Below are 25475 nucleotides of genomic sequence, written 5' to 3' on the forward strand. Positions count from 1 at the left end.
AATATTCCCAAGCTCTGGAGCTGTCTCATCTGCAGCAAAGTAATAAGACAAGTTTACGGGGTGAGACCAGGAGCCTGCCAGCACCCCTGCCAGCACCTTCCTCCTGGCGCGCTGTGAACTACACCAGCAGATGGGGCGAAACCTTTGGGATTTGGGCACCTGCGAGCTCAGACACAGCCTGACTTGTGCTCACTTCCTCCTGGTATTGCAAACCAGAGCATGAAAATCTGAGCTCTGCCCTCTGAGGCTTGGGGACAGGCACTGGCAGGGTGACAGACAGGAGGAACAGGCGAAAAAACAACACTGAGGGTTCCCAGGGGAAGGGCCAGTGGGAGAAACCAGCTGAGATTTATTGGCTGGCACCTCAAAATCTACACGGGCAGCATCTTGGCATCCTGACAGCCTCCTATCAGCCTCTCCTAAATACTGGGCTTGATTTCCTGCAGGATTCAGGGCTTACTCCTGAAGGAGGGTGAGGCGAAGGGCTCTCGGCTGATTAACCCAAAATTTCATCCCTAAATTGCCGTTGCACAAACAGAGCAGAAATTAAGCGTGAAACAAGCATTTCCAAAACGCGTTTGTCTGGGACCACTGAAATCCACCTTTTTCTTGCTGCCACCTGCAGAGGAGCTGCCGCAAGGCCACCGCTGCAGGACCAGGGTGCTCCTGGTGCTGCTGGGCAGGAGCAGGCACCGGGGAGCTTTCCTCTGGGTGCAACCACCCCAAAAAGGTATTTCCAGATTTCCCTTTTGCAATCACTTACAGCAAGCCAACATCTTACTCCTGTTATTCCTTTTTTCTTTTTTTTTTCCCCTCTCAAAATCTCTAAAGCCAGAAAGCCAAGAAACACTAAATATGAATCGATTTATATATTTTTTTGTCTCTTTTGGCAATGTTCCCCGAATGAAAGCAAAACAGCCCCGGGCACCAGCGAGTGGCATCGCTCCGTCCACCTTAAACTGAGCAAATCTGAGAGCGGCAGCTGTCTAGACTGAGAGCTCTCTGTGGGACGCAGGGATGGGGTTGCTTTTTCTTCTCATATGGCCCTAAAACAGAGCTTTTGGAGCACAGGCTCGTAGCTCCAGACAGAAACCTGCGCTTACATTTTGGATGCACGGGACGCTGAGTAACAGAAGGGTATTTCTGGCTCAGAAGCGGCCCAACGGTAGCTGAGACGTCAAGCACAGCTGACTTGCATGATTTTCCATTGATTAAGATGACAAAGTTGGGCCAAAATCTTACAAAAACAGATTACAGAGGGCTGATGCCATCTAATCTAAGCCTCAGTTCACTAGCTTTAGGCCTAAATCCTAGCTGAGTCTGGAAATGATCCGTGCTTCCTTGGTTATCTCCACCAACTCAGGGAATAAGCAGTCATGTAAAACCACACGCTGAAAAATGGCAAGGAAGTGAATTAATGAATAAAAAGACACCAGATGCTCTCCCCACCTCGGAACTGCTCCCTGCTACTCGGAATAAAAGGCACCGGGCAGGAGACGTGGGGTCTGGATACCCCACAGGGCACGAGCGCATCCTTTTGGGGTTTCCCAGCCCCACAGCCACCAGTGCCCCCTTGCCAAAAACTCCCCGAAACAAGTCACAAACCTCCCATTTCCAAAATCAGTGCAAGAGACACGGCACGGGAAGGCTGGAGGGATGGAGAGTGGCTGAACACCCTCCGACGTTGGCACTGGCCTGGTAAAACCACTCCATGTGCGCCCCCGAACGCCGGCAGCGGGGCAGGACCAGGGGGATGTTTGGCCAAGGGTCTCACCCCGTATCAACAATAACTACATCTGCAATAAATATGCAAAGTTGTAACTGATTTGCATTGACATTTGGACTTGGGGGGGAGCTGAAGGGAGAAAGAAATAAAGTCCATTATAGCGCAGAGTAATTTAGGATATTACCACCAGCATCTGAATTACAAATCTACCTCTCATTACTGGTATGTTAACCGGGAAAGGCAGCTTCTCGACAACATGCAAGGCAGAGTTTATTAGCATGAATTTGCATAATAATTAGCTCTGCAGCAAGCAAAGGCTGTTGTGCCTTTCAAAAAGCCAACTTTCAATGTCAATATCCAGCCCCAATTTGGCTCCTGCCTGGGGCCCTCCGGCAGCACATCGCCGCGGGGCGCTGGGCAGAGCCTGCGAGTCCCCCGATGCCATCGTGGGGGTCAGGGACCCACAGATGTCCTGCCTGGTCTCCCGGGCAGCTCTGGGGCTGGGAGGCAAAGGAGAGCTCCTGGGAAGGGCTTTTGGCAAGCAAACTTCGCTGCCTGGATAGTTCCTGCATTGCACAGATAGCTTCTTTCCCTGGTGCATCAGTGGAGTTGGCTCCAAAGAGTCCCAAAAGTCCCAGCTCAGAGCAGTCCCGAGCCATTCAGCGCCTCTCTCCATCCTACCCCAAATGCTGCACCTCCCTCCAGCTCCCCCTCCTGCACCCCTGCTGCCAGTTAAGCCTCTAGACAGCACGATTCCCAAAATGTGATTGAAAGAAGACACAAGAAAAAGAAATTTGCTGTCTAACAATGCCACAATGAAGGAAAAAAAAGTGTGGTGATGGAGGGAATTATCTTTATTCTCCATCTACCCAATCTGGCCCCCAGAAATATGGAACCAGCTCATGCTGATGCTTCCCAGACTGGCATTTTCCAGGTAGCGTTGTGCCAATAACAGACTCTTCACTAGCCAGAACGCCAAAATAAGGGGAAAAACATGAGGTTATTTTAGTCTTTTCGCTGAAACCACAAGTTTCATCTTCTACGGCTCTATCTGTAAAGATCATCTATTTGCAGGTGCGTTTCAAACACAATTATCACAATTTAGGCACAAGAGACAAAACACACTCGCAGGTTGGGGAGAGGCTGGGTTTTGTCTCTCCAAATGTTTTCTTTGATATTTTTTCACAGTTTTTCAGGAAAAAAAATAATATAAATATATTGTTTGAATAAAACTTGCTGTCTTAAATCCCCTGTGCTGCAGTCAGCTTCCCAAAGGCTTCCACCCTGCCACCCTTTTCTTTTTCGAGAAGTTTGGCCAGGGGAGATGCCAAGGAGGATTTGTGCAGCAGGAGGTGGTGCAGGGCATGGCCCAGCTGTCTGCAAGGCAGCAAAGCAGCTCGGCAGCACCCAGCAAGCAACAAGGGTGTCGGTGTGTCCCGTGTCACAGCAAGAGCTGCTCGTGATGAATGGGGGCTCTCAGTGATGTGTTAATTGCCACCCATGTGGGTTCCCCAGCCCCCTGCTCCTCTTTGTGCCTTGCTCAGGGGTGTGCTGGGTGCTTGGTTAACCCCTCAGCACAGCTCCAGCACCCAGGGTGCTGAGCTCCCGGGGATGGAGAATGAAATTTCCTAACAAAAACCCTTCAGGGCTCACACCCGCAGTGCCCAGAGCTGCCCTACAAAGGGGGTAGCTGCTAAAGACAACGTGCCTCAGTTTCCCCTAAGAGGGGATTGTTCCCAGGGAGGGGCCGAGCCCATCTTTTCCAGCCGGCAGCACCTCGTCACCAGCTTGAGCTCAGCTGTTGCCAGCACAGGAAAAACCTTTTGCATCTCAGACCTGCCACCTCCAGGCCTGCAGGTGCAAGTCCTGCTCTCTGCAGCCCCTCAGCACGATGCGTGCAACGCGTGGCTGCCTTTCCCCTTCAGCATCTCGCAGTACTGGCAGCACTTCCCAAAGCAGCTGATCAAAAGCAGCTTCTTTGGACCTTCTTCCACCCCCGGTCCTGGTTTCATCAGAAACCCTTTTAACCCACCAGCTCCAGGTGTCCTGGCCTCCAGGGCAGCAGCCTTACAGAGGAGAAAAGCTCCCACTGCCCCCAGCTATTGGAGCCTTAGGCAGCATAGTAACTCCTTGTTCCTCAGTGCAATAAAGCCTTGGTCCTACAGAAGTCTGAATCCCTGAAAGCCATTTCTTGATTGGAACAGGCCTCCTAATTCTATTATTTGCAGTTACTATTTCAGGCAGGTACAAATATATCACATATATGAACATATATAAATATGTTAGGGTGGTATAAAAGGACTCAGCAACAGCAAAAGGACCTCAGCACCTCTGTGCATCCTGAGCCCGATGCACCCCCACCTCCCCAGGACAGCAGCAGCACTTCCAAACCATTCAGCACCCCCTTGGGCAGCAAGCAGCCCTGCCCCTGACACCCAGGAGGGAAAAAAAAAATTAAAAATAAATAAAAAAAGAAGGAAAGTGAGGCCCAGGTGCTGCGAGGGCAGAGCAGGGCAGATGGAAAGGGGCTGGTGCTGGGGGCAGAGTCCCCTGGGTTCCCCAGGAGGTGCAGGCAGGGTCATGGGATGGTTGGAAGGGACCTCCAGGGGTCCTGAACAATAAAAAAGATTTTCGGGATGCTCAGACAGAAGCTCTTGTGTCCCAGATTGTGCCCATTGTCCTGGCACTGAGCACCACTGAAAACAGCACGGTTCCACTGTCCCTTTGGGTATTTATACACCTCGACAAGCCCCCCTTTCTGGGATCTCTCCCCCCTGGGGGGCACAGACCCGCACCCAGCACACCGGTGCTGAGCAGAGGGGCAGGATCACCCCTCCCGACCTGCTGTGGATGCACTGCCTCATGCAGCCAAGAAAATCACTAAGCCTTTTTTTTCGCAGCAAGGACGCGTGGCCGGCTCCTGCTCCATTTGTTTCCCCCCGGGACACCCCCAGGACCTTCCCTGCAGAGATTTTTTCCCTTTTTTTTCTCCCTCCAGGCGCTGCTGTGCGTATTTTGTGCTCGGTTGTGCCGGCCGTGGAGCGACGCGAGATGGTGCTGCTTCCCCAGGCTCGGCCAGGGATGCTCGCAGCCCCCCCCCCGTGCCCCTGCGCAGCGCAAAGCAAAGGGGGGAGCGAGAAACCAGGAGGGGTGGCACAGCCGGGGTGCAGCTCCTGGTTTTCAGCTCGTTTTCAGTCTGCTGGTGGCAAGAGAGACGGGTGATTAGCCCCGTTCAAAGCGCTCTCCATCTCAAGTAAGGGATTTGTGGTTGGAAAAGAAATGCTTAGGCTTGGAGGGGAAAAAGAAATCTGCTTGGAAGTTGAGCAAGCGGAAAGACAGCGTAAAGCAGCTAAACAGGTGGATTTAAAGGAAACTCGAAAAACCTTTTCCTAATGTGCTGATTAAACCCTATTAAAACAAACATTCCCCATGCACCCCGATGACCAAGGAGCTCAAGGCAAGTCCCCAGACCCGTTATTTCCTCCAGGCTCAGATCCCAGCCCTCTGACACCAGCCCCAGTTTCTGTGCACCACGGAGCTGCTCTGGAAAAGGCGACGATCACGGAGCAGAGGGACCCAGCAGAGCCTGTCAGCAACCTGGCACCCGTATGTGCCACCCCACGATAAGGAACCCAGGCACGGACACGGGGGAGAAGGGGGAATAAGCACTTGGAAGAAGCTGATTCTGCAATGAATTTAAAGAGAGTTATCAGCTGCTGCTGGGTAAATCAGCTTGGCTAAGATAAGACCCAGAACAAATATTTATTCCAAATTTACACTGACCTAAACCTGAGTGCTGGAGGGTTGAATAATTTCAGTGAACTCTGTATTTTTGTCAAGTCATTTCCTGGGGTTCTTGCATGGGTTGAAAGAGATTTAGGTGGGAAGGATAAATCCTGGCTGCTTATGCGCTCTCGTCAAAAGGATGGGAGGGAAACACAGATAGGAGCGCAGATAGATGGCAACAAAACGATCTCTGTAGTGTTTCAGGCTGTGCTGCTTCACGATGGCAAAACTAGAAGAAGGTTTCTCCAGGTAATTTTAACCACCTCCACGTTCAAAGGGTTCACCCAGCAGTACCTGAGAAGGGTCCCAGTTTTCAGAAAGCTTTTAATAACCACTTACCTGAAGGCCCCCAGCCAAACAGGCACCCAAAATCACCGCCCACTGGCATAAGTCTCAGCTCAATTCCTCGACACCAGGTTGTCCACAAGATTTGGTTGAGTCTGGGATTGCACAGGCTAATTTAGAGCTGCTTAAAGACATTTCTTGGGCTTTTTCTGGCTTGCCTGTCCTACCTGAAGTGAGAATTGGGCTTTGGGCCCACAGGTGTGGCTAAATGAGGTCCCCAGCTGTACCTGCCACTTACTCAGCCCCAGGAGCTGCAGCTGGGGATCTCATCAGGGTTGGAGGCTACATCCGAAGGGGAGCCCCTTCCCCGTCCCCCCTCCAGCCATCTCTCCCCAGGATGGGCACACGGGTGCAGGTTGGGCTCTGCTGGGCTTACAAGACACAGGCATTGCTGCAGTCCTCAGCACCACAGACATCGATGAGCAAGCTGCACCTGGGGCAAGGCGCAGAAACATCCAGCTCCTGCTTCCTGGCGATGCTTTTTCCCTTTGCAGTCCACACAGGAGAGCCTTTAACGGGGAAACTTAGCCTGCTCTGTCCACTGCTCCATCCTCGTAGGAATGAGCGCACGGGCACAGCACGACAGAAAGCAGCAAAAGCTAAGTACACATAAACAGCAGAGAGCTCACCGTAAAGGTTATTTGTGCCTGCGGGCTGCTTTGGGATCCTGTGAAGCACAGAGGTTTCAGACTGACTCACGCCAGACAGAAACCTGCCTCTAACTCCAAAAGCTGCCACTTTTTCAAGTGGCTCAAGGGCTCAAGGTGCTACCTTGAGTGCACGGAGCTAGAGGTGTGATATTTTTTGGCCTCTCCCATCCCTTCCTTGTGCCAGAGCTCAGCTCGGTCCCAACTTCTGCTCACATCAACAGCCGCCTGCTGAGATTTCTTGTCTCGGTAATCACTGGGCAGAAGTGGGTAAAGACCCCCAAACTGGCACTAACGGGTATTTCATGCTTAAAGCTCCTTGTAAGCACTAATCCGCACAGCAGTAACAATTAGCCACGTTTCATGGGTAGGGAGAACAGAGCCATGGAAATCAGGCAACTTGGAGCTACGGCTAGAATAAATAGTGGAGCCAGGGTTCGAGCTAACGAGCCGACAGCGACACCCCCCAGAACACCACAACCTGCTGGTCCTAAAGGCACAAACCCAAACCACTGCTGCCAGGCCAACTTTGCATGGGAAGGAGGAAAGTTGTGCTGGATGTGGTCTGTGGGCCAGGAGAACACGGGGAAGAGATGGAATGGAGAGCCACCGGGAGCATGTTCGGTGCTCAGCTCCAGCACAGCCTCCTCCGGGTGACCTCGGGCAAGTCCCCTTCGTCTCTCTGCCACTAGGGATCAGCCAAACAGGGAGAAACCTCTCCCCGTGGGTAACATCCCTTAGGGTCTCCTCTCTTGAGAGGCAGAAACTGCCTTCATCACGTTTATGGATGACCCAGATTAATTAGGCAATTCTGGAAGCTACCAGAGCGCACTACAACAAATGGCAAAACGCATTACCACTGCTTTAGGCTTTCAGTCCAACTTCGGAGTTTGGGGAGGAACTAACAACATTTCCTTAAGGTCTTGCTAAAGGAAAGGCAACGGAGAGAGCAGAACTGAGCTACAATTGGGCTCGGGAAGCTGGCACAAAGCAGCAGGCAGTGTGTGTTTGCATGTACATAAATACATCGCTGTGTGTACACACGCATATGGGCTTTCGGTGAGCGGGGCGGGGGTGGAGCTCACAAACGGGGGGAGAAATAAAAGTCAAATACACCCCCGCAAAAAAAAAAAAAATTATCAAGGGGAGAGAGCATTCTCCTCAAACAAAGCCATTTTGCAGCCGCTGATTTCCTTTTTGGTGGTGTTGTACCTCTCCCACCTTCTTTCTTTATTTCCCAAAGTTGGCGTTGCGCGGAGCCGTGCGCCTTCTCGAGATGTTCAGATGTTGCCGTGTTCAGACCAATTCCGTTTTGTCACAATCCAAGCCTCTCCCCGCTCATTATTACCTCCAGCCCTGCGAGCACGCAGCGCCCTGGCTCCCCTCCAAGCCCTGGGCTGGCACGGGGATGCTGCAGCCACCTCCCCAACTGCGCCGTGGAGGTGAGCTGCAGAATGTCACCTACACCTGGGTAATTTTTAATTTTCTTCCTTTTCCCTCTACTGTTAAATTACCTCCAGCTTATTTGTCTGGCTAGAGGTTAATGAAACACTAATGATGTTAATGAGCCTTTCATGCCGCAAGTTTTTTCAAGAAAGAGATATAATAGCTGTTTTCCTTCCCTTTTAATCTTTCTCATCGCTCGGGAGTTGCAGGGCCAAAGCAATTAGCGGCTCACGCGGCTCTGCCTTCCCTCCCGGTCACAGCCCAGTGGGGCAAAGAGAAGAAACCTATTAAACCCGCTTCACATGTCCGCAGGTGAGGAGCTGGTGGGCTGATGCAACATGCTGCTTTAGCCAGAAGGCAAAATGCTATTTGGGGGAAAAGCAAGGGAAATTAACAATCTGGAGCTGCGGCACGGCAGCGGCGGGAGCTGTCCGGAATGGTGAAGTGTCGCCATTAGCGGCGCGCTCTTCATTAGAGGAGACGACGAGACGGAGAGCGGGAGCTGGCAGGTGAACTTCAGAAGGATGTGAGGTGTAGGTAGGGCGAAGGTTTGTCCGTCTGTCTGGGCACACCTGCCCCGAGGAAACTTCGGAGGGGCAGCAGCCGTGCGTCCTCGCTCGCTCAGGAAGCTCTGATTTCAGTCCCGTGACATCCTTGCGGCCCCCGGCCAGCCAGGAGTTGGCTGCTCCTCCCGAGCTCACAAATCACGTTTTGTTTCAACACAAAAAGAGGCCCAGCAAGAGCAGACCTAGAGGATTCAGAGAAATGGCTGCTCACAGAACCGCCTGACAGCGCAGAGTGCTGCCCATCTCCTCCCTGCCGCCGCACGCACAGGATTTCCTTATCGTTCCCTAATCCTCCCAACACCACCGCATGGAAAAAAAAATAATAATAATAAAAATAACCCCGGCCCATTTTACAGACTTGCTTATGCGAGGGGGACATGAGCCGGGTGTCCCCGTGCCACGGCCGAGCCCCCGCTGCCACCGTGTCCAGAGGGGACACTGGGTCTGCTCTTATTGATGGATGCCTCGGTGCCAAAGGGCACACAACTAAATTACGAGCTGGCACTTACAAGGAGTGAGGGCTCTGGCTTGTGCTTCCATTAGAGGGTATCTATCTGCATTTAAAGCTGTGGCGCTCTGATAAGGAGAAGGGAGGAAGCTAGAGAGACCTCAAAAAATTGCCTGGACGAACTCCGAGATAAGACTTTTCAGACAGACAAAAAAGCCTGTCCTGATTTATAGAGCTCCGTCCGTCCTTGACAGTACCTCTGGAGCTCCCGATCTCGGCTGTAAAAAGAAAGTTCCATCACAAATGCATGTTCTGCCCCCAAAGTATTTATCCAGACAACCTGTCAACCTACCACAGCCAGATCCTGTTGACATGGACAAGGCAGCAATACAATCGTCTGCCTTTTATTTTTCCTCTCTCCTCTCCCCTGTTCTTACTAATCACAGATGCTTTGTTTGCACAACAATAAAGAGCCCGGGTGCCTCAGTTTCCATTTTTTGTTATCGTGCCTTTCAGCCAGCATGTTTATTTATGACTGCTACAGAGTGCTTTCGCGAAGAGATGCCATTAGGCTGGAACGATGCTCTCTTGACATTGAGATCAGAATCTGCACAGACGCCACGCAACAACTCATTTTTATGTTTGCCTACTTGTCTTAATTCCTTTTTTTTTATTATTATTATTATTTCCATCGCAAAGACTGCCAGGGAGGGAGAGGCAGAGGGGCACTTAGAGCACAAAGACACGAAGTAGCTCTGGCTGAGGCCACAGATGGTATGGGCTGGCTTGGCTAATTCTGCCCTCGTTTAGGGCAGCTGTTGGCGTGCTCGCTCTTAACAAGCCCATTAAGAGAATAGGACCCTAGGCTGACAAGGGCGCAGTAATGGATTTATTCCTGCTCACGACGAGGAGACGATCCTCCTGCGTGCCGTGGTGGCAGCATCTGCAGCAGGCACACCTGGAGAAAGGCCCCAATATCTTTGGGGCCGCGGGGTGCAGCGGTGCCCATGCGCCCCGGTTGGGCCCTCCTGGTGAGCAGGGTGCAAGAGGTGGTGTTAAGACCTCAAATCCAGCAAGACCCGCGTGTACGTGGTGCACAGCCTGTGCTGCTGGGCTCACCGGGTCTTTCTGCTTCTAAATCCCGACTTGCCACCAAAAGAGAGGAGTATGGTCTCAGCGCAGCACCACCAGGGTGGCAGCCACACGATGGGGATGTTAGCACCCCAGGACGTGCCCCGTGTGGCCCCAGCAAGCCCTGCTCCTCCTCCCCTCCCCAGCAGCTCCTCAAGGACCTTATGCACAAGCACAGGACCCACAGAGCTCTCCGAAGGCACACCAGCACCACTGAGGTCCCTTCCAACAGCTTAACAGGTGAGAAGGGAACAAAACCCACGGCACGGAGCCAGCTGCCCCTCCACCTCCCAGCCCATGGGTTCGGACACATCCACACCGCAGGGAGGGCCCTGGGGACACTTTCTGGTGCTGTCCCCAAAATGACCGGCCGTGCCAAACGCCCTGCCCACCGGGTTCACACGAGACAGCCAGGCATGCAAAGGCAGGGGGCTGTATGAGCTGGCATCTCTTCCAGCCGTTAGCCGAGGCGCGTCCTTCCCGGGCAGCGGCTCTCTAATTAGTTCTATTGGTTTCAACAGTTCGGCGGACTCGGTGAATGTAATATTTAACACCCTAGAGGGAAGCCTTTCACGCCGATGCCTCTTTCATCATCTCTGCCCATCTGGTGCTCACTTTAAGCTCGCGGAGCACCACCTGCTTGGCAAACAATGAACCTGTGCAGGTCCCCGGTCCTGCAGAGCCACCGGACCCCGCGGGGAAGGCGCAGGGGGCACCAGCAGCACCCGCACCTTCCCTCTGCCCGGCTGCACACCCCGATGTCCCCTCCTTCGAGCAGTGGTTGTCATTGTATGGCCACACGATGGTCTGCTGAGGACTGGTCCTGAGAAGCGTGATGGTTGCTGATGCACAGGGAGCGAGGTGCCGATTCCCGGTCGGAATGACTCCAGAAGATGTTGTGAAATGCTCGCTGTGCGCACAGAGGGGGGTGCAAATGGGGATGTGGGCAGGGAAATGATCCCTCACCCCAACACTAGGCTCTCACCATCACCGTCCAGCCCAGATTAAGCAGGGATGAAGGATGGCACACCAACAGCAGCGGCGGTGCAACTCCACAATGACAAACGGGTGCTGAGCACGAGTTGGGGTGCCAGTGGGAGCGCTGCCACTGGCTGGGACACCCCAAACCCAGTGACCCCAGGTGGCCACATGCATCTCCCCATGGGGTCTGCACGGACACAGGACCCAGGCCGACAGAACCCATTTGCTTGCTGCAGCCACGGCACCGCAGCTGAGGTTGGGAGACACGGGCAGGAGGACGCGTCTGGAAATGATTAGATTGCTTCCAGTGACTGACACCTGCTAATAACCTGGAAGATGGGTAGAGGATACTTACATTGTCATCTCCAGCTATCTACAACTTCATTTTCCATCATCTTTGGCACTCAAGGACAGCAGCAAAGGATATTATTGCTGCCGTTATTGTTAGTGTTATTATTTAAGCCATGCAGCCACAAATCTGCAGGTACCTGGGCTGGGCTGGGCGGATGGATTACCCCACGAGATTCTCCTTCAGATCAGAGGGGAATTTATTGCAGGGATTATGTTCAGCGTATTTCTCTATTAAGTTAAAATAAGATTCCCCTTAAAAGCTCAGCACGTTAGGCACCAGCTGGAAGGACGGGGGCTTTAACCTCACGCTCAGCCGCAGAGCCAGGCGCGGAGGGAAGATGGATGGAGGCTCACTCCGAGGGAAGGAGAAAAATATCCCCTGGTTGCAATGCTGAACTGCATCTTGGGCCTCCTGCCTCCCCGCACAAAGCCTGTTAGCTTCATCAGGGCTAGAAAACAAATAAATAAATAACTAAATTCGCCAGCACACAGCAGTGCCAAGGGCAGGGAAGTTAAAGGACATTATAAACTCTTTAATTACATCAGTCTTGGAGAGAAAAGAGCTGTCGTTCCCTCCCTCTTCCCTCTGGGGAACTCCTGGTATCTACCTTGGCCAGAACCCCCTTAGGAAAGTTGTCACAACATATGTCATCCCCGTGCTTCATGCCAGGGCCGGCTTTAGCCCGGTGTTAATATTCCCCACCCACTATTTACCGCGCTTGCATACACACACAGAGACACACAAACACGCCTTTCATCTCCTGCCTTGAAAGGAGGAGAGAAAAAAAAATAAAAAACCACCTTAGTTAAGCTTTCGAGATAAGAGAGTCGTGTGCGAGTCCGGGCTTCGGGCTGCCAAGGGAGGGTTTCCCTCTGAGAGCACCTTGGGGCTGCTCGCAACATGGGGATGCAAAGAAATCACGAGCACGAGGGGGGCACGTGGCTGAGCCATCCTCAGCCCCCCCAAATTCCTCCCCTGCTCAGCCCCTCGCTTACCGTGAGCCATCAAAGAGCATCCCGAGAGCGCCGCGTGCTTCCTCAAATAAGCATGTTTTTAAATAAATATCTCCCTGACAAAAACGTCCTTTGTAGAAATGAAAATGGTTGTCAGAAACCTATCACCCACCTCCTAAAAGATCCCATTATGCTGCTGTATTGAACTCTTTTTTTTTTTTATCAAGAAAGTTATTGAAATAGTGACGGAAACAGCCAATAGCGCTTTCGATTAAAAATGTATCACAGTGTTTTGTGATTTAAAAGCAAACAAACAAGAAAAGCCCATGAAATGTTAATGCCCACGTGAGCAGGTTTGATTGCTGGCCGTGGTGTTTGTCAGACATCTCCAACTATCAATTAATTATCAAAACCGGGCCGGGAGGCTGGAGCCTGGTGCAGGCACCCGGCGACACCAAGCCCCTTGCCCAGCTGGACACAGTGACGGGTGAGGAATTCAGACCTCAGAGCGTGGCCACCGCTGCCCATCACGATTTTGGCACCGAGCACCAGGTCCCAGCGGGGTTCCTGCGAGGTCTCATCCTTCCACCCCTCTGCACCAGCACCAGGAGGGGCTGCTGGCCATCGGAGCGCCCTGCTCACCACGGAGCCAAGGCTCTGTGATGTCAGGAAATGGGTAGCCAAATCACAAAACCCCAAAAATCTTTTCCAGCAGCCTCCAGGGTGATGCTGGAGGTGGGGCAGCCCCCAAAAGGGCTCTGAAAATGGACAGCAATGGGAGGCAGCTCTGCCCAGCAGCAGCCGCTCCTGCAGCGCTTTGCAGAGCCCTCGCAAGCAGCAGCTTTTATTCCGAAAGAGAGGAGAAAAAAATAAATAACCGGGAAACCCTCTGAGCTGTGGCTGGTAGATAAGGAGATATGGCAGAGTCAGGAGGCAATGGCCCAAGGGGCCCATTAACAAGATTCCTCCCACACAACCTGCGCGAGCCCAGCCCATCAATAAAGGCTGCTCTCCTCCCCAGCCAGCCTTGCGTGGCTCCCAACTTTCCAGCTACAGGCTGCAGATTGGATTCTTCCGTCATCACCACAAAAGCAGATGAATCGGCCACGGCTGAGGGACCTGTGATAAGCCGGGACCCTTTGGGCACGGAGCCGCACTCCATAAAACCTCTGCTGCCTTTCAGCACAGGCGGGTCCCATGCCGCCGGGGTGGGCGCACTGCAAACTGCCCCTGCTCCTTGCTGCAGGAGCCCGGAGCCATTTCGCTGCTGGTTTTTCCACTTCTGCACCAGGCAACTGGTCCTGAATGGGCTGGAAATGGTGCAGGACCCTGCCCAGGTCGTGGTGGCTTTGGTCTGCACAGCTGGAGCTGCTCGCAGCCCCACTGCAATGATGGGGCATCACCACCCAAACAAGGCTGGTGGCAGCAGTGCCCCACACGGGACTTTTCTCTCTTCCCACAACTCCCAGAGGACCCCAGGTTGCTGGAAACCCAAACCCCAGGCAGGACAGCCACAAAGAAACCCAGCGATGAAAACCAGCCAGAAGCTAGAGCCGGCAGAACCCCCGGGCTCTCCAACGAAAGCGTTTTTTCCTGTTTTGTTTTGCTTTGCATTCTCATTGCCAGGTTCATTATCAGGGTCCTTATTCCTGCGCACGCTTCCCATTTTTCTCCCTCCTATCTCCCTGCCTCCAACACGGCAGCCTGTATTAGTTTATGTTAACAAGCTGTGGCAGCAGTAAGCCTGGCCTCGCCGCCTCTTCTGCTGACCAGGCACATTGGTTGTCTCTGCGGGCTGCGAGACAAACCGAGACGTGGTTCCTGGTCCCCGGAGACTTCCTCCGTCTCAGACATGAGCACCCCTGGGGGAATTACCCTGGGATACATTCTGGGCCAAATTTGGGTTCGATTTTGCCGGTGCCAGCGAGCTGCGACCACGCTGCTGCAAGGCTGGGATGAAATGCAAGTGGCAAAACGCTTTTGTCTGGTGCGGAGGGCCAAATAGATGGAAAAGCTCCTTTTCTCCCCAAAATAGACTTCTCCTAAGTAACCCCTGCTGGTGCTGTGCAGTGATGGGCAGCAGCATCCCTGCAGCCCCCCCGTGTAGCACAGGGCAGGCTGGCTCGCTGCCCTCTCCTCCCACCCCAGCCCTGCAACCTGACAGCACCCATTTGTCTCTGCAGCTCTGACTTCTCCCCAGCCCGGGGTGATGGCAATCAGCACTTGGAGGAAGAAGAGGAGGCGAGGAGGAGAAGAAAAGCACAGCCAAGCAGCAAACACCTGGTTTTTGCTCACCACCCCACCAGCGAGCAGCACGGCCCCGCTCCAGCACACCGCCAGCACCATGTACCCAAAAGGGAACAGTGGCGAGAGGCGGGGATGCTCCTGGCACCACGACCTTGCTGTTCACTGCTTCAAAGCCCCATCCTCACTTGTTAGAGCCAGGAACGATCAGCAGACCCTCTTTACCTTCCCTTGCCTCCTAATCCCCAGCTCTCAGGCAGCCCGAGGTTGCCACTGAAGCCCCAGCACCACACAAAGCCCGGTGCCGCGCTCCGTGCCGCGGTGCCCCGCTGTGCTAATGGCCAGGCTGGCGCTGGCGCACGGCTAAAGAGCTGCACGCGTGCCACTGATTACTGGTATGGGTCTCCGAGGCCAAAGAAGAAAAGAAATCCAGTGTAAGATTGCAAACAATTACTCCTCTTAGATAATCACTGTTTTACAGTCCAGACGTGCGCATAAATATTGCATAATGCCGGGGCTCAGCACGTAATTGTCAGATATTATTCAAACCAAGTCGCTGCTTTATTGGCAAGAGCTGTGTGCTTGTCACAGCTCGGGGTCAGCCACTGGATGGATGAAGGATTTTCAGGGAAAGCTCAGGGAAGGCAAGAAGCAGACCAGCCATTCCCTTCCCTGCTCAGAGCTGACTTCTGCAAAAAGATCTCGTGTTCAGTGCAGCACCGAGTAAATGGCCCAAGCCATGACACTGCAAACCCACCACAGCTAGCAAAATGGGAAAAATGTGGCTGTATGGGAACAACGGGGTGTCCCACTGAAATGAAGAGGGTCCTGCCCAGAGCTGTGCTTTGGGGCTCTTTGCAAACGCAGGATCTTGTACTCCCAAAGCTTCTTTTCTAGAGAACAGCCTGCAAAGCGGAGGATGGAGCAAGGAAATGATCACCCTAGCAGTGAAACCAAAGCAGATTTCGAGACAGCAAAGCAGCTGCCTGGAGCTTCTCCTGGGGAGCTGCAGCGTGTCTTCCTCGACCTTTTCACCACAAAGATGCCTCCAGAGGCAGGAGGATGCAGGTTTGTGCTGAGCAGCGTCTGCGTGCTGCTTCACACAGCTCTGCACAAAGGGACAGGCAGGGCACGGCCGGATCCCTGGGGCTGTATTTGTGACCAAAATCCTCATGACATGGATGTGAGGCACTTTACAGGGGCACAAGCACAAGGAAAAAGGCCCTGGGCAGCTGCCCAGCCTGCTGGCCACAGGGCAGATGTCCCTGCACGAGCTCTTTGCTGGTGGCACCAGGGGCCGGGAGGAGGCAGCGCTCCAGCCACGGCCACCGCACGCGGCACTTTGGACAGGGCTCCTTCCCCTTCCTCCTCTGAAGCTGCTTTGTTGCAAACCATCTGCTCAGCACCCCAGCGCGCAAGGCAGTGGCGAGGGGGCCCAGATGGACGGCTTCTTTGATAATTCTTTAAAACGAGGCACCCAAGCACAACGCTGCCATATGCCGACGGGCCGGCCAGCTCGCCGAGCTGTTCCATGACCCTCCTTCCTTGGGCAGCATCCCACGCGGACTGCAGCACTCCTCACCTGCCGAGAGCTTGCAAACTCCTCCAGGAGCTGCCTTGTCTCTGCCTAAAACCCAACAACCAGAAGGAGATGTGAGATCCTGGAGGGTCTCCAGCTTGCACACCAGGTCCTGGTCTCCCAGGTGCTCCAGGGCAGATGTCACCCTGCCCTTCAGCTCCCAGATACGAGCTAAAACAGGGAGGGCAGAGAGAGGAGGATGCTCCCACTGCAGGGTTAGGTTTGGGTCCCATTCACGTCCACTTTCAGCACAGACACCTGGACAATTACCCTGCACAACAACTGGGACTTGGCTCGGAGCATCTCACGAATGACCTTGGTGGCACAGAAGCCAGCTGCTTTTGGGAAATAAACCCCGCTGGCACAACCTGCCTGGAAGCATGGATTCTTCTCATTACGAAAGCTCAGCATCACCTCCAGAAACTCCTCAGTCCCTCCATCCCTTCTGAAAGCCGTGCTGCATTCAGGGCAGCTTGGTGCCAGGCGTGATCCCCTATCAGGACAATCTTCAGAGCCAAAGCATGAAGAGGCTCGAGCACAAGCCACCTCGTTACATCCTGATGATGCTCACAACACTACCCAAAAGAGGGAATTGCACTGTGGTCAGTGCCCAGGTGCCTCCAAAAACCTGCCACGCAGGGCTCAGCGCACCCAAAACCCTTCCAGGTACCTCAGCTGCTCCCCCCCTTTGCCCTCTGGCACCCTGGTGAGGCTCCTTTCTTGCTACCAGCAGAAGACAGCCCGGGATTCCTGAGCAATCACCAGCTCGCAGGGACTGGGGCTTTAAGGAAAAAAAAAAACACCTTGCAAAACCCACACCACAATCAGATGGATTTCGATAGAAGCTGCAGTGAAGGATGGCTCTGTGGGATTTCAGATAAATAAAGCCACAAAGGCCGGTGAGATTGGACTGACACCTTCCAGATGATGCTTTCCTGACCCTGCGCCTTGAATATCAAATCCTCCCCATCGCCAGCAGCCCTGAACCCCAGGCTGGGGGGAGCTGGCTGGAGGGATAACAGGAGCTTCCCTGAGCCTTTGCTCTTTATAGGCTGGGATGCCAGAGCAAGGAATAGCTCAGAAGCCCCTAATCCCTCAAATCCAGCAATTTGCATCGCTGAGGATCCCTGCTGAGGTCCCACCCCTTGGTCCCAGCACAGGACACTGCTCCCAGGCAGCCCGAGAGCAGGCAGCAATCACAACATCAAATAACCGGGCTCCGGTAACGCCAGGGCCCAGCTCCCGAGCTGTTGGCATCGCCCCTGGGCAGTGTTCTCAATAAAGATCTGCAGCAAGTGTCAATAAGGAGGGAGATTACATCGGCTTCCAGAGGGAGTGCAAGAAAAAAATGAGTCAGAGGGAAGAGCTGCTGCTTTGGAGCAGGAGCGCAGGGCCGGTGCTTGCGTGCAGCTGAATGGGGTTTGCAGGGGAACAGGCAGGTGCCACGGGGTGGCTTTGAGCTCCCTGCTACCCCAGGGATTGATCAAGCTGGAGGACAGCAGGGGCTCAGCGAGGGGCTCTGCGAGCTGTGAATGTGAGCAGATGAAGCTTTGCCAACCCTGCCCATCCTGGGGGGGGATTAGGGCAGGAAGGGAGAGGTGCTCGGTGCCTCCGCTCCAGGCGGGCGCACAGGGGATGCCCTGGGAGGCAGGGGGCTGCTTGTGGGCTCTCTGCGAGGCCATCAGGGTGCTCCTGGAGCTCAGGCTTTGCCCTGGGCTGTGGGATGTTGATGTGGGGGCTCAGGGCATCCTTCCTCTGCCCTGAACTCTGCCTGGCTGCCTCAAAGGGGCCATCACGGTGATGGAGAGAGGGCCTCCAGTGCCTCCCCGGCTCCTCTTCTTCTGGGGCTGCTGTCCCCAGAAGACTCACATCTGTCCCATCTGGCATGCAGCGGACGAATTTTTTTGCTAAAAAAATCACACCCACTGCCTCCAGCAACGCCTGAACCGGGGCTGGCCCAGAACCCAAGCAGAGTAAGCGTGGGTGTTGATAACTTCATCATCCAACACAACACACATGAAACCGTTCTCCTTTGCTAATGACACACCGGAGAGGTGCCGAATTGCTGCAGGACAAAGCACCCAGCCGGCTGGCAATGCAAAACGACAAACAGTGCACGAGATCAGCCCCCAGTTCCTCTCAGCAGCCCATGATCCAGTGGCACCCCACCAAATAATGAAACCCCAGCTCCCAGGGCTGCTCGTGAGTGCTGTGCTCACCGTGGCCCTGGCTGGCTGCTTGCTGGGGCAGACGGACCCAGATCCATCCCCAAGCCAAGCAAACAGGCACCAGAGTGGGTCTGAAACCTTTTGCCACAACCACCTGGCTTCTCCCATGGGGAAAGCTCCAGGAAAGCTCCCGAAAATGCACTTTCCCACCTTGGAGCAGAGGGGTCTTGAAGCCCCTCTGCTGCCCGTGTTTCTTTAAGGCCAGCCAGCGAAGAATAACGCTCTCCAGCTGGAATTACACAGGGAATTCAGGTAAGCAGAATGTAATTAACCGAGCTGGAACGCTGCCATGTCTAACAGATGTAGAAATGCACCTTGGGAGGAGAAAAAGGAGGAGAGAGAGAAAAGAAGAAGAGGAGCGCCGGATGCCCAGGGCTCGGTGCTGCTCCCTGCACGGCTCCAGTGAGAGCACAGGGGATGAGGGGGGACACAGCAGGTGAGAAGGAAGGTTCAGTGGTGCCCCCCCTCTTCCCAACAGGGCAAGGGGGCAGAATCATTGCCCTGATCCCAGGAAAATCCCATGGGAGATGCAGGCAGAGACTTCACATAGCTGGATTTTGGTTATCTGGAGTCCTCGGGCACATCCCGGGCACATCGCGCCCTGTGCGCCCAGAGCAGAGGGCATGCACCTGACCTGGAGCCACGCAATGGCCATCTCCATCCATCCCACGTGCTTCTCCAGAAGCAGTTTTTAAGTAATTTGCCCATGCAACCTCCTGCTAGTGTGCATCCTTGACTCTCTCTGATTTGGGCTGTCTGAAGCTGGCACCCACGGCTCCAAATCCTGCATGAACCTCACCATCCTGCCGTGCCCAGGGTGATGAACCCGAGCCTGAACATCACTTGAGCATGGCAGGAGCTCTGTCCCACAAGGCAAGGCATGACTTCTCTCCTTCTCCTTTTGCTTCGTTTGATAATTTGACTTCTCCCTGCTCTGCCTTGTAATCAGACTGGCAGTGAATTACAGCAAGGGTGGCTCCGCTCGTTTCAGATGTCAGAGCCCGCAGTAATTGCGGCACCCACTTAAATTTATGTCAAAGAGAGGAAGCCTTTGTACAGAGGCAAGCTCACCCTGCCAGCACACAGCCTGGCACGTCACTCGCTCCTCATCACCAGCTTTGGCTCCAGGAACGATGCTGCTGAGCAGAGCCCCCCTTCGAAGGGACCACGTTCCCAGCTCCGTCCTACTCCAAAACCCCATCTGAAAAGCAGGGCAGCCCTGGGCACCCCGTCCTGCCTGCGAGGAGCTGGCAGAGGCTCTTCAAACCATGCACGATTTACGCTGAAAAAGCCCCAGAACGTGATGCTTGCTCTTCACGCAGGCTCCCTAAATCTCCCGGAACGACTTCAGCACGCGCTCTGCCTGCCCTCTCCTCTCTCCCAGACAGCTGCAGCTCAGCGTCTCCAGACACGCAAACATTTCCCTCTGCAGGGCTGTGCCAGGAGAGGGAAGGCAGCTGGCGGGGGAGCAGAACCAGTCCCAGCTGCGGGCAGATTTGCTCTCCAGGTGGGAGCTTTGCCCATCTGCAGCGGCGGATGCTGCTGGACCGGGGAGGAGCACGGCGTGCTGCAGGTGGCACTTCTGCGCCTGGCACAGCTGCAGCGCCGAGCCCAGGGGCACCCAGCTGCTGGGAACGCTCCGACAGAGCCGCCAGAAGGTCACCATCCTGCGGGAGCGTGGGGAAGGAGGATGTGAAGCAGCCCAGCCCAAAAGTTCCCCAGGAGGTCACCTCGCCCCTGCCGCCCCCCTTCCAGGCAGCGTGACACCGCGGTGCCACCGGGAGGGGACCGGGCGCAGGAGGAGGATGGAAAGCCTCATTAGCATCCCAGCCACGCAGGAGGTTTTTCAAGTGCCAGCCTCTGAGTGGCAACATCCCCGATGCCAGCTCTGCCCGGGGGACACCGAGGGCACCCTGTGTCACCTTGTGTGCTGTCATCCCGTCGTCACCTCGTGCAGCAGCACGACATCCATTTTTCCCCTGTAAAGGCAAGGACCCAGGGGGCTTGTGGTGCAGCCAGAGCTCGCTCAGCCCCTCATTTCCAAGAGGTGGGCACCCAGAGGGGGCTGCACCCACTGGGAGCCCCCTGAGCACACGCAGCACAGGGTCACCTGCAGCCTGGTGCTTGGGTACGCAGGCAGGGGGGTCCCTTTTCCCCCCTGACCCACCAGCCAGATGGGTGGTGGCTGGGGGAGGATGGGGAGAAGCAGCAGAAACCTCACAGGTCAGGCAGAGCTCCCGGCATGTCTCACGTCACCGCAGTGCCCCTGTCCCTGACCCCCACGGAGAGCTGCCGTGCCTGCTGCGAGCAGGCGGCAACGCAGGTTAGAGGGAAGCAAAAATAAAAAAATAAAAGCCAAAACCCATAATGCGGAAGCCAAACATTGCAAAAGGCAGAACACATCAAATATTAAAGGAATCAAACTCCTCCTGTCAAGCAAGGAAGACACGGAAACTGTTCCCAGATGTGGCAGGGCCGTCACCTCCTCTGATCAGCTCGGCTTCAAACAGCTTGTCAGGGGATGCTCGCGCCGCCAGCACCCCTCGCCCGCTGCCTTTCCCAACCTCCCCAGCCCGTGGTGGTGAGAGATGCATCCTCCACGGGTGTGCACCAGCCTGGAGCTGCTGCAGAGAGCTCCCCGTGCTCCTGCAGGCTCGGCGATGCAGCAGGAGGAGTGCCCTGGGCACTCCAGCCAAGCAGCCCCCAGCATTTCCCCCAAAATGAAGACTCTGCTTTGCTATTGCCGCAGCCTAAACACATCTCAGCTAACTCCACACTGCTTCACGCATCCTCTCCGGTCCCTGGAGCCCCCGGGGAGCAGCCACCTCTGCACCACGAGCAGCATCTTCCTCCCATCACACCCACTGAGGCAGCAGGACGGCACCGCGGGGAGGTCGCAGCACCCTTCACGCCCAGCCAGGTTCCCTGCACCCACCACGTGCACCCGCAGGACTGCAGCCCAGGAAGAAGGAGGCAAGGTGTTTGCTTTAGTGCCTCGTTTTTTCTTTCATCACGTCATTGATTAGAAGCTTGAGCTAACTGGTGATAAATTAGATTAAGGAAAAACTCCTCGGGTGGAGGCTGCTTTGCCCGTGACAGCGCAGCGCACTGATCCTCACGGCTGGAGGGAGGCATCCCTTCCATGCTGGCTTCCCTGGGCACGTCAAACCACAGCTATTTTATTTGGTAAAAAGTAAAAAAAGAAAAAAAGGCTGGGGGAGACGAGGGCACATCCCACCCAGGTGGCTCCTGCCCAGCAGCAGGGCTGGGGCTGGGTCCGGCACAGCCACCGCAGCATCCCTGGCACAAAAAGGCACAGCCTGGCCGTAAGGCAGCCTGATCTGCTTTATCTGAGGAAGTACACACCTCATCTCACCTTCCCAGGGCAAACATGAATAATATCCCCATCCCAGCTGCCTGGGAAGGGGCACGCTGGCACAGGGCGCTCTTTTATCCAGCCACAAGGCAGGCACACTGCCCTGCGCTCCCGGGGATGCTAACGCTGCATCCCTGGGTGATTTCAAGCCCTGTGTAATTGCATTCACAGCCCGCATTTTGCATCGCTGCCTGCAGCTTGACCTCCGAGCCTGGTCCTTCTGAGCCTATGAAGTTCATCGTCGCTCACAGCTGATGCCAGGAATTAAAACCTGCCACCCCCCCAGACATCAGGCTTCGCCAGGCGGCCACGTGCCAGCTTCATCCATCCCCAAACTTCACAATAGTTTGGTGAAACGCATCCCTCCTCCTGCAGCAAGCGAGCAACCTGCCTGCCCTCACTCCCAGCCCCCCCAAAAACCTCCCCTGACCTCCCCCTTGTGCCCCAACTGCTCCCACTCAGGCACAAAGCTGCCCGGGGGCGAAGAATAAAGCGGGATGGGATTGACCCGCGGGAGGCAGGGCGCCGTCTGGGTCTCTCCTCGCCTCGTGGCCTCTGCCCGTGCCGCAGCCTTTTATTACAGCAGCAAATTGCTAATGGGCCCTGCTTAGGCGCGGGGATGGTATTGGCTTTCCCATCAGAAGCAGCTTTGCAGCGATTTCTCCCGGCGGCTGCTGAGCGGCCCCGGGTCCCATTTAGCAGCCACCGGGGGAACCGCTGCCTGGGAGCTCCTCGCAGCACTAATTTAGGCACATTAAATATTCAATAACCCCCAGAATAAACACACACACACACACAAGATCTCATGGCCCTCCGGGACTCCCTGGTGATAGGCAGAGACGTTGTGCTGGCTTCTGGAGCCTCTGCTTGCTGACCCTTGCTTGGATACAGCAGCATTTTGCTTTTATCCCATCCACAGCACGATGACCACCTCTGGGCGCCTATTTCACCATGGATGGACCTCACCAGCCAGGGATGCAGCATGAGGATGGGATAAGGGCACCACCAAGAACCAGCTTTTTCCTTCCCCATGGTTGGGATTGCCCCAACCCCAATCTACAGGCTCCATCCATGTCTCACTACCACCTTACAGCACCCTACACCCTCCCGCCCCACTCCGTGCCCCAAAACCCAGAGGGGACCAAGCCTTATGGGCGACCCCAGCCCCAAATGGCCATCCTCGAGGGCGGCAGCCTGCAGAGCCAGCCGGGGCCCCACTCCCTCCGCACCCCAGCCTTTAACTTCTCCCCCAGCACGGAGCGATCTGCTCGCTAACCGAGGGAGTGCTAACGTGGTAATGCTGGTAAATTGTAATTAATTTTCCCCCTAATTGATGCGTGGGAATACCCGGGACCCTCATTCTCCTGCCTTCAATTCCTTTATAAATATCTGATTTGACAGGTTAATTTGAAAGTAAAAGTTGGGTTCTTCACAACAATCCAAGCAGAAGCCCCAGAACACAGGCTGCTGTCTTGTTATGTGAGGCGTAATGAAAAGGGTTGAAGTTAGGTTACAGTCGTCATCATCATCATCTTTTTAATTTCACTAATTTAATTTCTGTCCCCCCCCTTTCTCGGAAGATAATAAAAGCTTCATTTCACAGTCCAGGAAATTTGGCAGCAAAAGGTGATAGGCAGCCAAAGAAAGATGGGGAAGATGCAGGAGAACGGCGCGGTTTCCTTCCCAGCTGAAACACGGTGCTCAGCCGCCCGAAGAAGGGCAGAGGAGGGGAGGCAGGACACCGAGGCATTAAGAAACACCTTTCCCAAGGTGGCAAAGTGAAATCAGGCAAGGCTAATGACGCTGCTTGGTGCCAGAGGGTGCAAGGGCTGTGTGCTGGCAGGTAAATGTGCCGGCAGCTCGCTCGCTCGCTCCCCGCTGCACAAGTGCCAGTCACCTTCCAGAAGCTCTGATGACTTTGTGGCCACTGATTTCCCAGCACAGACACCCCAAAAATGCCCCACCAGCCCTCAGCACAGCACACAGAGGCTGCTCGCCTCCCCGTTCCCCTGAGGAGTACGATAAAAGCTCGGGGAGCCAGGGAAGGAAGAAGTGCTGTTGCCCCAGACGTTCGCCAGGGGGATTGCAGAGGATAAATAAATCTCAGCCTTAGATGTGGATGACTGGCAGCCAGGCAGACTTCAATACCAGTTGCTGAGGGGATTTACTGGAAGCAGATCTGGAACGGCGAAGCGTATGGGAATAGTGAGCATCCAGTGCTGGCTCGCTCTCCAAGCTGCGTTTGGGGGCTTAGGGGACTTTTTAGTGGAAATCTGCAGGAAAATGGGATTGGGAAGGTAGAAAACATGCCTAGATTTAGTCCACAGCCTGCTAAAATGACGTTCAAGTGGTAACATTCAGGACTTTTTGCTAAATCCCCACTCCTGTCTCTTTTCTTGGTCACAAGCTGCCCTTTTCATCCACGTAGCCGGTTGCGGCAGCAAAACACAAACAAAATCAGCAAACAACGAAGGTGGAGAGAAAAAGCAGCCTTTCTTGTCCTTTTTGGAATAATTCAGAGATTTGGTGGCGTTCCAGGAAACGAGACAAAAACGCCAATCCTCAGCCCCAAGGACAGCTCATCCGATCCCTGCCTACGTCCACGCCAGCTCACCACTCGTGCCATTTGGTGCCCGGTGTTTCCAGGAGAAGCTTTGAAGGTTTTAATCTCTGCCTCCATCTCAAACACTCTGCTTGTGCACAAGCCCTGTCAGCCTAAATTTGGGGAGGGGGAGCTGCTCAGCCCCACAGCATCAGCGAGGAGCCGGGATGTTTGCTGAGCCGTGGCGCGGTGCAGCAGGGACCACGCGTTCCCAGCGCCCGCATCTCTCTCTGCCTCCTGCCGTCTCTCATAAAGAGGAGAGAGATCAACTGCCAAATTCTCAGCAAGGAAAAAAGAAAAAGAGAAAAAAAAAAAGAAGAAAAAGAGGGTTTGTATCTAGTTTAGGTTATATTTTTATTGCCAGCCGTTACTGTAACATTTGCGCTGATTACCAGATTAATCAGCAGATTGCAGAGCCCATTAAATAAAATCAAGGCAGACAGTTGAGGTGCTCCACGAGCCACGTCTCCCAGCCTGCTTCTCCCTTTCCCTATCTGTTGCTTAGCTCAGGACAAAGACACTTCCCCAGCCTGGACAAAGGGGGAAATTTCATCATTTCATCATTTCCCTCTTCCCTGAGGACACAAATGGTTGGAAACACCAGCATGTCCCAGCCTCCCCGACATCACCCCTGCCGTGTCCAAGCTCCGCTTCCCAACCCCACACGTCTCCAGTGGGGTGATGGACAGCACCACCACGTCGAGCCGTGTTTCACAACCCGTCTCAGGTCCCTGCAAACGAGCGCCGTAGATCTCCCCCTCTCCTAATGTCACCTGTCAAAGCCTCCGCTCTGCCGGGGAACGGGATCCCGCATCAGAGCACAGCTAAATGGGGTGTAAATGCCTTTTTCATGCACAGAAAATGGGCTGCTCGGCAGTAATAGGGGGAACTGTAAATGCTGTCAGTGGCTACATTTTGTTTATTGATTTATGCCGCGTAATGGGATGACTCGATGTGAATCACACGCGCAGGTGTCACGTCCCATTCCTCGCCAGCGGGTTTAATAAGAGCAGCGTCGCGGCGCGGGGCTCGGCGGCGTGGCGTGGAGAATCCCGAGGGCTCTCG

General features: G+C 54.6%; 1 protein-coding gene and 1 long non-coding RNA gene across 8 annotated transcripts in view; one reads left to right on the plus strand and one right to left on the minus strand.

Moving 5' to 3' along the window:
* LOC101804279 (opioid-binding protein/cell adhesion molecule homolog) overlaps nucleotides 1-25475 on the minus strand; it is a 324486-nt gene that overhangs the window by 145423 nt on the left and 153588 nt on the right. The window contains exon 1 of one of the 7 annotated variants that reach the window (XM_038167595.2): nucleotides 5852-5998. The exons of the other annotated variants lie outside the window; for them this stretch is intronic. Within the exon in view, the coding sequence (XP_038023523.2) occupies nucleotides 5852-5900 (49 nt within the window). The 5' untranslated portion in view covers nucleotides 5901-5998. Of the gene's footprint in view, nucleotides 1-5851; nucleotides 5999-25475 lie in introns of those variants that run through there. 7 annotated transcript variants of the gene reach the window in all.
* On the plus strand, nucleotides 7696-9457 carry LOC139999420 (uncharacterized). The gene is made up of 2 exons (XR_011804880.1): nucleotides 7696-7975; nucleotides 8263-9457. It is a non-coding gene; the product is annotated as an uncharacterized lncRNA (long non-coding RNA).

Source organism: Anas platyrhynchos, chromosome 25 (genome assembly GCF_047663525.1).
Source record: "Anas platyrhynchos isolate ZD024472 breed Pekin duck chromosome 25, IASCAAS_PekinDuck_T2T, whole genome shotgun sequence".
Lineage (NCBI taxonomy): Eukaryota > Metazoa > Chordata > Aves > Anseriformes > Anatidae > Anas > Anas platyrhynchos.